This window comes from Lipophrys pholis (genome assembly GCF_963383615.2).
Source record: "Lipophrys pholis genome assembly, chromosome: 2".
Lineage (NCBI taxonomy): Eukaryota > Metazoa > Chordata > Actinopteri > Blenniiformes > Blenniidae > Lipophrys > Lipophrys pholis.
Window position 1 is genome coordinate 10205851 of NC_137636.1, and position 15168 is coordinate 10221018.

At 43.1% G+C, this 15168-nt stretch overlaps 1 protein-coding gene across 1 annotated transcript in view; it reads right to left on the reverse strand.

The window, feature by feature from the left end:
* rasa3 (RAS p21 protein activator 3) overlaps window positions 1–15168 on the reverse strand; it is a 40621-nt gene that overhangs the window by 23536 nt on the left and 1917 nt on the right. Inside the window, exons 2-3 of the mRNA XM_080490111.1 lie at window positions 2096–2213; window positions 184–287 (exon numbers count right to left, since the gene is read on the reverse strand). Of these exons, the coding sequence (XP_080346237.1) occupies window positions 184–287; window positions 2096–2213 (222 nt within the window). The remainder of the gene's footprint in view (window positions 1–183; window positions 288–2095; window positions 2214–15168) is intronic.

Here is a 15168-nt window from a genome sequence, read left to right on the forward strand (position 1 = left end):
CCCCCGCCCAATAAAAAGTCATGATGTTTTCATTGCAATACTGGCTGCTTCTGCTGGGACACAAATGTAAAAAAGTCACCAGAAGGGATTCCGCAGTCAACTTTGTTGCGGCTCCAAATGATTCACTTTCTAAGCCGGGTTGTGGTTGGGGATGAAACGAGGGGTTTTCTGGAGTTTACTCACCGATACTAGAGTCCCTCCTGAAGACGTCCCTGTCAAAGATGTAAAAGGAGAGGTGTCTGAAGCTACGTGGGATCTCGCAGTAGAAGTCCTCTCCGTAGAACGGACTGCAGGAGAGAGGAGACGGGAGTAAAACTCAGATCCATCAATTGAGAATATTTATTGTTGAAGGATGAGAACAGGGTGCACCGTAATACATTGTAGGGGAATAGAGGAGGGAGTTCACATGTATGTAAGATACTATTTACATTTTTTCTGAGGAACTAAATCAAAGTTCGGAAAAAATCTTTTCAATGCAATGCAATATTTTCCCATACGAAATCTGCCCTGGAGGTTTCCACGGTGTGTTCTGAAACGCTCTGTCATCTGATTTATTTAAGCACACATTAAAAGGACAAGCTAATAAGCTCAATGAGCTACGACCAAATCTGCCGATAAGTCTCATTACACTTGCGATAAGGACAAGTGAAAACAATCTGTACAGAGAGACTGTAAATGACAAAGAGCTGTTTGGTTTAATGTAAGCTTGTGATGTCACACGGACACAAATATACCATCGGCCCAGTCTTAGCCGGGCTCGCTGTCACACAAATACAGAGTCAACCAGTTACAAGATAGAGGGAAACCTATAATTAGCTTACATATATGTGACTCAGAACAGAGGCGACCAATCAGCAGCCACCAATGGAACTTGAAGAGACAAAACAGTTGGAACAGATCCAACTAACAGATCAGCTATATTCAGATATTTTGTTGCAGAGAACCACAGAAAATAGTTTCTTTATATATTGCCACTTCAATAAATAGATGAAAAGTGTATTAATTGAAATACCCTTTTCTTTTTGGAATAAGGTAGTCTGAGTAGGCATGTCCATGTTCACCAAACTAACAGGTCTACTTTCTCCTTCGTGTAAGAACAACAATTCTTCCCTCTTCAAATGATTCCATAAGGTAGGTCCCTTTAAACACGGACATTAGAAGCCTGGTTTCCTAAACCGTGTGGATCAAGACCCGACAGATTGTTCGCCCGCAACAAGAAGCCTGCTTGAGACCGCTGGCCGTTTTGAACATCATCTTCCGCCTTCTGCTTCACCTAAATGACGAGCAACGAAATCACAGGAATGCGAATCTTGTGAGCTCAGAGCTGCTGCTAATAATTACCAGCTTCTTCAGTTACTCAGCAGATTTAAAGACAGAGTGCAGAGCAGACGATGGACGGGTGAACAGAAGCAATCGCTGAAATTCTCTCGAACTTAGGGAATAGATTTCAATATGTATTGTACCATTTAATCTTAAAGTATTAGTGTGACAATCTGCAGTCTGCTTGGGACTTAATTCTAGATTAATCTTTTCATCCTGGTTTGACTTGATATTTGAGTCGTTAATTCTAAATTACTTTCTGTGCACATTGAGTCAAGGTTCGTGCGACTTATTTTTATTAACCAGCAATTAGATGCCTTTTCTGCCTTGATCTTCCCCATTTTAAAGCACTCTATTGACTTAATCTATTGTCTTAGCTCCTGCATTCTCTACCCCATTTTCAACCACATGTGGAGGCACGCCGAAATCAAAACCATCAGGTCATGAAGCAGGCCAAGGGCCCACGGTCTGTTTTCTTTTTGATTCACCCTTTTAGTTCTGAACGCTCTTTCCTAAAAACCCAGTCAGTTTCTTTTAAAACTACTTGAGGTGGTGAAGAAAACGACCAGGTGTCCCCTGACTTGTTTGAGGGTTTACAGTTTTGATGAGTCCTGTCAAATCCTTTTTTGTCAAAATGTGTCTGATCTGTGAAAGTGTTTTTTGCTTTTTCTTTGATTCAATTGCAACACACATGCAAATTGTTTTACGCAGAGAAAAAGAGAGAAATAAAAAAAAAAAGAGAGAGAGAGAGAATGAGAGAGAACCTGAAACATACCAAAGTGACTTCTCCACTATCTTGGTCCTGAAAACCTCCTCTTGGTCCAGGTTGACAGTGCAGTAGCAGTCCCTCATCCTGTTTGGCCCCGGGTACGGAGGGATGTTTTTTGCTTCTCCTGCACAATGGAGGAAAAAAAAAAAGAGCAGGAAGGAGCGAGAGTGAGCAAGTTATTATTTAGGAGTGCTGCTGCAGCAAAAACAAGCTATAAGTGATTACTTATTTAAGAACACCGAAAGCACACAAAGCATTATGTAAGTTCACACCTGTTTTAGCTTTGAGTGTATCGAGGGGGGGGGGGGGGGGGGGGGGGGGGGGGGGGGCATCAGGGTGTATCACTCTTTAACACGCACTTTCATTGTCATTACATCACCAAATCCGACAGCACCTATAATGAGCTTAGGTCTGCCAGGGTGACTACTTTAGGACACACACACACACACACACACACACAAATATCGGGCTGTGGTCTCGGGAGGAGACGCGCAAACAACATGGCGAGACGGGATAACAGCTCTTGTGCGCTGGGTCTGCGTTGTCAGATCTGTGAATGGAAGAATCTGTGTGGGACTTTCAGCCGACTGCTGTAGCTCAATCTGTTCATCGGACATGTGTGACAGATAGCACTCCCTTTCACAAGAATGTAGTCCAACCACCCACCGAGATACACACACGCACACACACGCACACACACACACACACACACACACACACACACACACACACACACACACACACACACACACGCACACACACGCACACACACGCACACACACGCACACACACGCACACACACGCACACAAACCACAAAGGTGGTGCTCCGGCCCCACAGGACCAATATGTTCGCCTCTATGAAGTCGTGAATCCACATTAGTCGGTTCTCTGTTGCTTCTTCTGTTTCTCTTCTCCCCCAGGGACCCAACGGACTCTGTAGTCTATAGTTACACATGTGTTAAGCAACATTGTCAGTGTTTGCTCCAGTAACGCTCCATTGGGGAACCTGAAGCTGCTGAGCATTACTCGCACTGTTATTTCTGGCTTTAAATGAGTGACTTCTTCACAGGGACCGATTGCGTGGTTGGGTGGATGCTGCTGTTTGCAAAGTGTCACTTTCTCCCGAACACAATCGTTCCCCACATCCTCATCTTTCACCATGACAATCTCAACATTATATGAAACTACATCACCACTGTCTTTCATGTTCGTGCATTTATTAAAGACACAATTTCTCATTTTGAAAACCTGCAACAAAAAAAAAATAAAATAAATAAACATGCTGATTGTATCAGACCAAAAATATGGTAGAAAGTTGACATTTGACTCTGAATAAGAAGCTGTGAAACAGCAAAACAAATATCTACTGTCAGATTACAGTAGTATCTTTTCCTATAGTAACAGTCCATCCCTACACAGGGAGAACATGCAAACCTGGTGCAAACCTTTTTTTTTCTGAACAGCTCTAAGATTTGAGAGTGCAAAACCCAAGAGATCATCTGTCTCTGACATGCTATGTTCGATGAACACAATTAAACTGAATCTTATCACAGAACCAGTGTTATTGCATATATCAGGAAGCAACGTTGGCGCTGCAGCAAACCAAACTGCATTACATGCCATCTCTGGAGAAGGAGTGAGTAATGACATTACTCACAAAGCACAGCAGGCAATTAAACTGTTTGGTTAGAACTTGTGGTTTATTTACACACTGGTTTGGCTCTGGCTGTTGCTGGCTGAAAAAGCATTGAGAAAAAGGCAAGAGAATCACATCATTTCCACTTGGAAAAGGGGAGAACCTCACAAACGTCGCACCCGACCACAAAGGGATACGTGCAAACATTCCCACGAGTCTTTAAAGGTTAATATTAGGGGTTTAATGGGTTGTAAAGCAGTATCAACGTTGTGAGCCATGAATTAAATTCTTGAGCAGATCAAGAAAAAAATAAAAACAAATCCTGTCTGGACCGTGCATAGAACACAAAACTGAGCTGTGATCTCTTACAACAATGGTTCCCAAACATGTTTTTCTTTCCTTGAAGAACTTCCAAGCTTGCCCCTGGTTGTGAACCCCCGTTCTAATCTCCGATTTGCCAAAACATCACAGTGAAGCCGAACACAACCACTCTCGCAAAGACACGAAAAACTGTAGTGTTCAAAACAGAAAAGGAATCAGCAGTTTATTCAGTTCTGCTCTAGATCACAAAAATGTCTTATCTTGGTTTTCTTTTCACAACCTAATTTGGATAAAGTGCTCCCTGTGGGGTTTGTACCGCAACACAATGTCATAACTGCAAGACTGCAGCCTGATTCATGGAAGGTGTGAATCACTACGTAACAATTCACAACAGCAAAAGACCTTCATTCACAAACGAAGCAGACACCTGAGCACCACAACACGGCACACGCTCCACCGCGTTGACTCGCTGCAGATCGAGGATATGTCTGCGTTTTTCGAGTGAGATGACGTAATCCTCTCTTATCGCTGCCTTTATCCCTTCACTTCCCACTGTTATTAGATCTCCCCCAGGTCTCCTCTTCTCCTCTGCCTCCCTCTCGTTTATTCTCTCGTATCTATTTTATCTCCGTCCTCTAATCCCCCTCATTCACCCCGCTCGACCGAATTCCCTCCAATCTCCGTTTTCCTCCCGCACTCATTCATGACCCTTGAGGTCCCTTGATTGGATTGCACCATCCGGGCCATCCCCAGTAACCAAAACATCATGGGATTACCACAGCTTTCTGAGCTCTGTGTGTGTTTAAAGACTCAACTTACAATGTGAAAACAAAATCTGAGCTACTGGAGAGCAGAAAACGTCTACGAAAAAAAAGGAGTTGGCCGCACGGTTAGCCCAACCTTCATACCTTAAGGCATCGCAGTACATCACATATACATTCCTGAGACCGTTCAGGAGGTTTAAAGCATGTTTTACTCAAGATAGTGTTTGTTTAAAATTACTGCAATCCTTTCTCCAAACCTTCATGGACTGATGAGTGGATTTTAACAGCAGCCGGAGTTTTCGGTTCATTTCAGTCCGGCGGGAAAATCAACTTGTCGAGACTCAAAGCTCTTTTTAAGTGTGAAGTCACCTCAATCTTGTTTATGTTTTTTTTTCACTTGATGTGTAGTTTTATGACTTAACTGATGTACAAAACAAAAACAAGCAGTTTAATTATTTAAAATAAGTGTCATGTTATAATGTTTATTCACCACTCAGCACACGGATCACCGAAGAAGCAATTTGGTTGCTTAACCAAAGAGAACAAAAGAAATGAAACGCTTACGAGGCGTGGCTTAAAAACAAACTTCAACATTCTCAAATTTGAACTTTCTTTATTTAAAACAGAAAAAAAAAAAAAAAAAAGATCAGTCCTATAAAATCTGGAGGGAAGTCTGCTTGTTAGCCCGGCCTCCACGCAGCTGCAGGGATCACACATCTGCCGACTGTGTAAAGTGACACCTCAATGTGCCCGTAGCAAACGTTAGCACGCTCAAAACGACCAGGGGTTGTGTTTCCTTTCACTCCCCCGCCTCCACTTTCCGAACAAAGCCAGTAGGTTCCAAATCATCTGAAGAAGTGAGCAAAGAGTGGATGAAATTAAGTCTTAACAGTATGTTTAGTCCACTGGAGCAGCCGCATGCTTCACCTGGAAAGTCCCAGATTCTGCATTACTCTGCACAGAATATGTGGAACACGCTTCCAGGACAGCAACATCTTACAAAACAACAAAGAGGTTGCTGTTACTGTTTATTAAATCAATTTTTTCTGCCTTCGACACAGTTTTAATGACTGTTTTAATGATGTACGATTGCTCAATTGTAGTAACGGCCTTCCTTATTACACAATGCATGAGCAAAAATAAGAGGAAATCTTACGAATGTTCACACATTTTCTGAAAGTGTTTTCGTTTCGGAACGACACCGAAGTTGAAAACTGAGCTGCGGTTCGCGCTCTCACCTCACAGTGAGAAAAAAAACCTTGGTTCAAATCTTTGCTCGGTGGCTTCTCTGTGTGGAAGTGGTAAAGAAGATCGATTAGTGGATGAACCGAAACTTGCAGTCTGTCAAACTTCAGACCAAGTCATTGGAAAACGGAGTCTGGCAGTGCAAAACACATGCAAGTCATTACCACATTTCCAAATACAGTAGGACATTTCCTGTTTTCCTGCTCAGTGAAAAAGGAAGTGATGGAGTGTCGCATATTTCTGTTTGAGCTGATAAGCAGCGGTCAGTAAAATCAGCCAATTTGTGGGTGCAAGTTTTTTCGGCCCAGCGCGTCAATTTGATGTGAAGCGAGTGGAAAAGCCGAGCCTCCCAGTAACCTGCAATTCAACACGTGAGATTAAAAGACTTCATAACAAATCCACTGTGTAATCGTCTGTCTCAGCCTGCCCATCATCCGCCTTCTTTTATCCTTTCTCTTTCTCTCTTGGACTGAAGCCGACTTATTGGCTTTTGATGTGTGTTGGACTCATCCTGCTTAGCTGCTTTCATTTTTCTGTTTGCATGATAAACTTTAACTTAATTTCAGTTTCCTGTATTTCGTGTCGGTTCCCCTTTTTCAACCCTCTTTCTTTCACCTTCATCAGATCTGAGTGTTTTCTCTCCTCAATACTCAAAATAAGCACCCCGACCCCCCCCCCCCCCCCCCCCCCCCCCCAAATGAAAAAACAAAAAAAAACACACACACAAAACAACAACAGCCACAGCCTTTTCTTTTCATCAAGCATTGTTGCCCCTGGAGAATATCTTGCCCCCGCATCCGAGCATAACAAGAAAATCCACACACTCGGCACGCGTCTGTGTGCATGCAAAACATTTGTGGAGGTGGGTGGGGGGGGGGGGGGGGGTTGAGCAAAATAGCATGAAATACTGAGACGGGAAGATAGAAGACCCCAAAGACAGCTGGAAGAGCACATTCATGTAAATCGACACCTCAAAAAAAAAAAAAAAGAAGAAGAAGAAAAAAAAAAAAAAGGAGTCCTCATTGCGGAGGAAAGTGAAGAAAAAGAAGCCGGAGCAGAAGAAATGAGGAAACACAAGTGATTGAAGGAACATAATGCAAAGTGAACGTGCAGCTTTGTTCCTCCACCCACTGCGCTAACTCGTTTGAGTGGGCCACAGACGCGTGTACAGTTCCAGACGCGCCGCTGGACTCGTTATTCTGATCCTCTCTGACATGAACACATTCAGGAGACACAACGCGTGAATGCTTTCAGCGGCTGTGTGCTGAAACTAGCAGGCCCGGGAAACAGAAACACAGGCTTTAAGAAAAGACAAGAGGCGGGGGGGGGGGCTGTTACTGAGAAAAATACAAGCAGTGTACTCAATCAAGGGTGAGTGAGAGAGAGAGAGAGAGAGAGAGAGAGAGAGAGAGAGAGAGAGAGAGAGAGAGAGAGAGAGAGAGAGAGAGAAGTCAGCCAGATAGAAAACTGGAGAGTAGTTAGCTTTGGAGAAAAGCTACAACAGGAAATGAGATGACGAGAAAGGAATTTCAACTGGATCCAACACGAGGTTTAAAAGCAGCGAACAACCCAGTTACCCCAGAGAGTGAGTGCGGAGGATGGAGAGAGAGAGAGAGAGAGAGAGAGAGAGAGAGAGAGAGAGAGAGCAAGAGAGAGACTGTGAGAATGGAAAGAGGGAGTGAAACTCATTTATATGATGCCACTGTACATTCTCGGGGCTTTTGATGTTTTCAGGAAGAAAAACAAGAACTGAAAGAAAGAAAGAAAACTATAAAGCATGTCACTTCTGAAAAGGCCCGAAACACACGCGCGCACGCTCGCGCACACACACACACACACACACACACACACACACACACACACACACACACACACACACACACACACACACACACAAGCTAATATTTAAAAAAAAAAAAATTCTTATTCTTATTTTTTCTGTAAAATGTCAAACATTGTTCAGATCTTTGCAGTCTTCTTCATTCAAGAATGACCCAGACTATGTGCAGACCACCACGGCTCTCTAACGCCAAATCAGCACTGGACTGAGAGTAAAATTCTATCATAATGGCCAAAGTCTTGATTTACAGGTCAGGTGACATCGTGCCCCCCCCCACCCCCCCCAAAGAAATCCCCATTCATATGAGAAAAAGAAAATAAGCATCTGTAATGCAAAAAGTCTGGAAACTTTCCACAGTACACGTGCGCAGGGAGTAAGTTTCATTAAAATAAACGGCAGTCCATCTTATCTTTTTGATTCTCAAAACACCTCAGTTCACCACCGAGCTGTTAATCCCAGCTGCTGACGCACAAACTTTCCCCAAAACGTTTTACAAAAAGGAAACGGAAAAACTCAGGATGACACTTTATAATATCAGATCCCAAGTTATGGTCAAGGTCATCTTTTTTTGTAGACTTCTTGAGACTTTTACAGCAACAAAAGGCGATTCCTGCAATAGTTTGTTCAATAATGCGAAACTAGTGTACAAAAAAGAAAAAACACGACATTACGGTGAAGAGAAAAGGCCACACTATCAGCATCTGTTAGCCACATTTACCACTTTCAACTTGCTCTACCTCACGGTGAAACCGACAATCAATAAAAAAGAATAAAAAAAATCTGTGAGCATCGAAGCATCGAGTTTCACGTTTAAACCTCTACCCCACATTTTTTTTTTCTTTGTGGCTAAACATCACCCACTAAAAAGGCTCTAAATGAGGACACCTAAACACGAGCACAACTGCAGCATGATTTGCTTCGCCACATTTCAGAGATTCTCTGAAGCAGCTGTGTTTTTTTGAACCCCCCAAAAAATTGCCATTTCGGAAATGTTTGGGAAAGGAGCCACGCTTTCAAGAAAATACCATCAGATATGAAATAAAGCCCACCGAAGTCTGACACCACGATACGACAACTAGAAACAATAAATGTAAACACTGAGTTTGTTTAACTGAGTTTAAGAAGAACTGACTTCACGGACCCTGAGCCACACTTTCAAATGAAGCATGTTTCAGTATATGGAAGTCTACGCTGCAAGATGAGATGGCGCTAATAACTAAATTATTTGCAAAAATAATAGAAACAAAAATGAATCATAAGTGAGGCGAAACTCGAAATATCTAATTAAAGTCAAAACGGATCAGTCTGGACATGCACATGCATGATTGTGATGCAGCTTTGAAAAAACAGAGGCCAGATAAGAACCTCGAATGTCAAAGCCATAATCTGGGTGCGATAACACTCCTAATCCACTAGGAGCAGATTTAACTTGTTTTACTTCTATTCTGTGTTCAGCTTACAATTTTAACTAATGAGAATAAAATCCATTTCAGTCTCATACAGTCTCATTCAAGAAGTAACTGCTTTTTTTTTCTTTTTTTATGAAGACACTTGCATGTACCAAACATCACAGATACTTTGGAGTTTTATTTGTATCTTGTTTCTTTAATTTCCACAACACTAACATAAAGGACAACTTGCACTTTGATAGTTTTGCCCTCCGTGATGCAACCAGGACTTAAAGCAGGTTCAAACTCAAATCAAAACTTGACCCGATGCACCATGTTAGCATATTTGATGTGAGGAAAATAACAAAATGTGAATTGTTCAGTGAGGAAGTCACATTTCAGGTGTGTGGGGTTTTTTTTAGAATAAAAAAACTGACATGGTGTCTCTGCCGAGGCTTATTTCTTTTATTCAGCATCCAGTTTGTTCGCTGGTCACGGCAGCATCAGCACCTACTGCCGACTGTTCCAACCAAACGCCTTTACATGCCATGCTGCTCGTCACTAATTGTCCTCCGTGACAAACTGACCCCTCGTGAAAACCAGCTGAGCTTTTCGGTCCTGAGGTTTCCGCGTCGCCACAACGGCGTTCGGAGCAGCATGAGGAGGAACAACGTGGGAAGAAAAGTAGTTCATGTTCAGAGACTCGCTGGGCTGCACAGTGCCGCCTCTGTGATAAGCCAGCGTTCAGTTACTGATCAAACTCGCTCTGCGTGCGGTACACCTCGGAGCTAATGTTCACACGGACTTGGTAGTCTCAATGGAAAACTTGGGTAGAGTAAAGAACACAAAAACAGGCACACAAACACACACCTCTGTGAGCAATAGTTACACAGTGTCGGAAAAGGCTGCTTGAAATTGGCTCGCAGCAGCTTCACGAAACTGGTGTGTTCATTCAGGATGTGGTGAGAGTGTTTGGCAGCAGTGTGGTCTGATAGCGGAGTGCAGTTAGGGGAAGAAAAGGCTGAATGGCGATCTGCTTTCATGGCTCAGTATGACCTCCACATCCTGGTCAGGACAACAGTTTGACCTCAACATTTCCTCCAGGCTTTTTTGTCCATTCACATATTTCACCCGACGCTCTACGCTGAAGTTTCTGACTTTAAGAGAACGTGAAACGAAGTGTGTTCAGAGTTCACCGCCACACATTTTCCGCAGCAGACACAAACAGGCCTGGCACACAAAATGGTGAAGAGATAGGTAATGTTTTGTGTGCACAGGAAAGGGAGAGCGTGGTGGCTGTGAGTCTCCGTGTGTGGCAAGTTGACACTGTGGGTGTTGCTGGAGGAGGAAAACACTATTCTGAAACTTGATTTAATCTGTACGTGTGTGTGTGTGTGTGTGTGTGTGTGTGTGTGTGTGTGTGTGTGTGTGTGTGTGTGTGTGTGTCCTTCAATGCTGATCGCACAATAAGCCATGGGGACTTGGGGAGTCAATAACAGGTGATAACATGTTTTAGGGTCAGGCTCTGGTAACATTAAGGTTAGGAGTAGTGAAATAGTAGTTTGCGCTGAGCTTCGTCTGCAGGAAATGAATATAAGTGAATTTACTGTCCCCAAAAGGCGTGCATGTGTGTGTGTGTGTGTGTGTGTATGCCCCTTGCGACCCAAGACCCAAACGTTGTTCTATAGCCACTAAACTTTAACAACATTAACACGTGTCTGTCTTTATTTCAATACTTTTGTTAGCTATGGTTAGGATTGTTTAGCTGAAGGTGAGTTTAAGATGTATACGGCTCGTAGCTACAGTATAGTAAGTTACTCTTTTGTCACGATGAGCTATAAAAACAGCATGCATGTTGAAGATTAGTTTATTCATTTGCGACACAAATGCTGAACAACATAAGAACCGTAAGCAACTTCTAACACGTCTTGAAACTCGAGCTCCTCGTTCCACGGTACAGTCTGCTGAATGTTTTCATACTTATGTCATTGTTAACAGTTAGAGGTCGTCGCAGTCGACTTCTCCCACGGGGCATCTGAAGGACACGGGGAAGGAGCGGGTGAGCTCTTCAAACCTTTATTTACCCCTGCCGACCCTGCATGCTGGATCGGGGGGGGGGGGGAGCGATAGCGCTCATACTTTTTCCTGGTACTGAGTGCAGGAAGAGCTGTTGTTGCCAACCAACCGGGGTTGTTCCACCATCCTAAAGCTGCCTGGACCGAAACGCAGTCTTCGTCAAACAGTCAACACGCATGTTTATAGCAAACTGCTTCCAGGAAAGCTTGCCTTCTAGGACAAAATGGAAAACCCCAGCAATATTTATAAATGTATTTGAACGTGATGTAACACCGGCTTCGAATGAGAGGTATTTCTTTTTTCCAAACAAGCTAAATCGGCTCCAACCCCTTCAGTGAAACAGGAATGGAAGTCCTCAACGTTGATGAAGTGTTTCTACCCTCCCTCCACGTCACTTCGCGTCTACTATTCAGTCTGGACGGGAGGAAGTCCGGGAACCTCTGCTGGCCAGCTATCAGGGGAAGGACGGGGGCCTCCGTCATTTCAAATTGACTTTTCCCACCCACTCAGCCCCCCCAACTCGAGTCATCCATCCTGTGCCGCCTGAATTCAGCCGCCCACTCCTGCTTCCTGGACCTCCAACATGCTCCTCGACTCAACGTGTAATCTAGTTTTTTTTTCCTCCACTGTGGTCCTCACAGAGTCAAAACACTGTATTCACTCCATCTAAAATTACACTTGTTTTGTTACAACGTCATTAAATGGCAAGAACGCTGCGCTGCGCCAACACCACAAAGCCCATAAAAACTGTTAGGGCCGAGAAGCTTATGGGGAAAATTGAAGCCAGAGCGATGCGAACCTGACGATTTATTTTTGGCCACGTCAACCAAAGAATCAGGCCCCGACTGAACTCTGAAAACGACTAAATCTTTCACCTGCGACAAAACAACCAAGTGCAAATACAAAGAGACAACGCTGCCAACAGTCAAGTTTAAATGTTTGCAATGACAAAAACAACATTTTTTAATTTTCCATGCCATTGTTCAACACACGTATCTAATTTCGGATCGAAGCAAACCAAATGCACTTCCTTTAACCTCTGAATGTGTGGTTTCCTCTTTCATTTTCCCCATAAATAGCTTTGGAAGCTGGTGCAGTCACATTTTTGCATTTACAATTGCTTTAAAAATTACTGTGCAATCGGTAACGGGCGACTGCAAGTGACGGCCCCAATGTGAGCGTTGTAGCTCCCCCTGAGCTGAACCCTGCGGGGCATTTCTGTGGTGTGATGACTTGTCAAGTGATACTGGGTGATTTCACAACCCCCAACCATGTTTCAGTTTCGCTGTTCACATTAGCATTATTTGAGCTGTAACAGCAAAGTCGTGGACAGCTGGTGAGAGAAGCAGGAAGCGATTTCCACAGATGACCGTGTTTTAGACCAGTGCAACAACAAATGTCAACAATATATCAAAGAAAGACTTTGTTTAATTCAAAATCTTATCCCCAGTATTTCAGTGGGGAAACATGTTTGTCCTATAGAGAGCGCTCACCTGCTTTGTGACTCATTGGAAAACATTTTGATTCTATCGTCTTCATACAACAATATGGTGAAACGTTTAAGTGTTAACGACTAGGGCGTCACTATATGAATTAAATAGGCAATATGTGGTTGTCAATTACTGCAGTGATGCGGATGTCTTTGTTTTTGCTTGGGATTCGTGGTTCCAAATAACAGTGGTCTTTCTCTTCATTTAATCCTACAAAACTGCATTGCATTTGTTTATTATTATTTTGTCTTGATTTCTGTGATCCTAACTTGTTCTCACCCGAAATAATGTAAAGTTGGAATAATGAAGTGAAATACAATTTATGGGCAACAAAAACTCGTGTAGTAGGGCTCCACCTGATATATGTTGATATCTTGATAAAGTTTGGGGGTTTTTTTTGAGGTGGGGGGTGGGGTAGTTCAGTCTGCCTTTTGTGACATGTATATACCAATGTAGACACTGTGATGGTGACAAATCTGCCATAATGTGAAACCCTATACATGATCACATTGACATGAAAAGAGTAAATATGGCAGAATTTGGGCTTTTCTTTGAGTGAAAGTGGCAGATAACAATCAATCATATAAACTCCAATAAATGTTAGGAAATATTTTGTAAATGCAGCATACTGCAAATGCTCTACAAAGCCTTGTTCGGCTCACTTGTTAACAGTTACAGTGCTGCAAGTCATTAGCTAACACACAAACTTCCAAAATTCCCCCCGATGTCTCGAGTTTAGATGAATACATTGTGGAATAACTTAAATCAAATGGAATTCCTCTTGTTTACGGTTTTTCAGAGCTTTGCTTTCGTATGAACTGTAAAGCCAGCAGGTTGTGGTTGAAAGCTGGAACTCATGAAAACATAGGTGTCTTTTCTAAAAGGTTCGTACCGGAGAGCTTCTAGTGATTAAATACTGCACGGAGTGCCTTTAAGTTTAGAGGATATAGGTTAGTGGTGTTAAACACGCCAATGGTATTTCATTTTCCACATTTCTTTAAAAAGAGGACACTCTAATTTGCAGAGAGCGATGGAAAGGATGTATTTTCCGGCGTTTGCCACACGTGAGGCTGAATGCACATATGTCGTTGTTGTTAATTAGCGCACAGTCCCGACTCCAGCTGTCCCACTGAGACATCCCGTCTCTCTGCACCGAGACTCGGCCGCTGACGGACGAAGCACAGCCCGCTCCTGTATGTAAGACACAACCTCTGTCCCTCGCTATGCGTCCCTCTACATCTGCTTTGTATTAGCTTGTTGCCATGCAGGAAAAAACAATTCTTTTGTAGTCTTTTCCAGCCAATCGGGAAGTGAATGGGGGGGTAGTTTCCGGTTTCCTGGATTCTCCAGACAGTGCGTACTCAGGCCCCATGTAGCCACCGTTCAGTTTTCCGATATTCCTGTGTTTCTCCAGGAAATTGAGAAGAGTCATCACCTGGCGGGGAGTAACCATAATAAGTCCTCTCTCTCGCTTTCTCGTCTCCAAACATGTGGCAGATCCTCAGCTCTGAGTCATCAGCACAACCGCAGTCTCATGCCAAAGGACGAGACTTGGATGAAAACAATGTGATGCAAGCGTTACAACGACATTACTGGGAGCACAGCGCCAGGGGGATCACACTGACAGCGGCGATGACTGCTGCTAGGTAACAACACAGTGTAAACTCGACTGCCGTCACTGCATGAGATTACAGAAAGTCTGGAAAGTCGGGGCCTGGAAGTGACGACAACATGAAAGCTTTCATGAATGCCAAAATACTGTAAATAATAAGCCAGAGCAACTCTACATAATCCATTTTTTCTCAGCACTCTACTGGTGTTTTGCAAAAGAAAACAACAACGACGCAATTAACTGTTTATTAACTAATCCTTATCAAAATTTAGGTAAGGACAAAAAAATGTCCAGTTCTGCTTCTTCAGTTGTCCTTTTGTTCAAATAAGGATTCATGCATAATACTGCAGACAGGAAAAATATGATGATGAAAAAAAAAAAACCCTTGGCAACACAGCTATATCTGATATGTTTGAAATGACTATCTATCAAAATATAGGATTCTGTATGATAACACACAAGCTCTTCATTTCAGCCTTTCTTAAAACAATAAAACATGTTTGTATTTTTTCCTGAAATGTGCTTGTCCATGTGACCTAATGTACTTCTCACTGCAGAAAAGGACCCGCCGGGTCAACAGGTTTGTATCTAGGAAATACATCTGTGACGCAAAGAGGCCCAGGAGTCACTGGCTTTTCATTCACAGGAACTCAAAGCAGCGGGGTGATTGAACATTCATTCAGAAAGTGCAGCAAACTAATGGGGC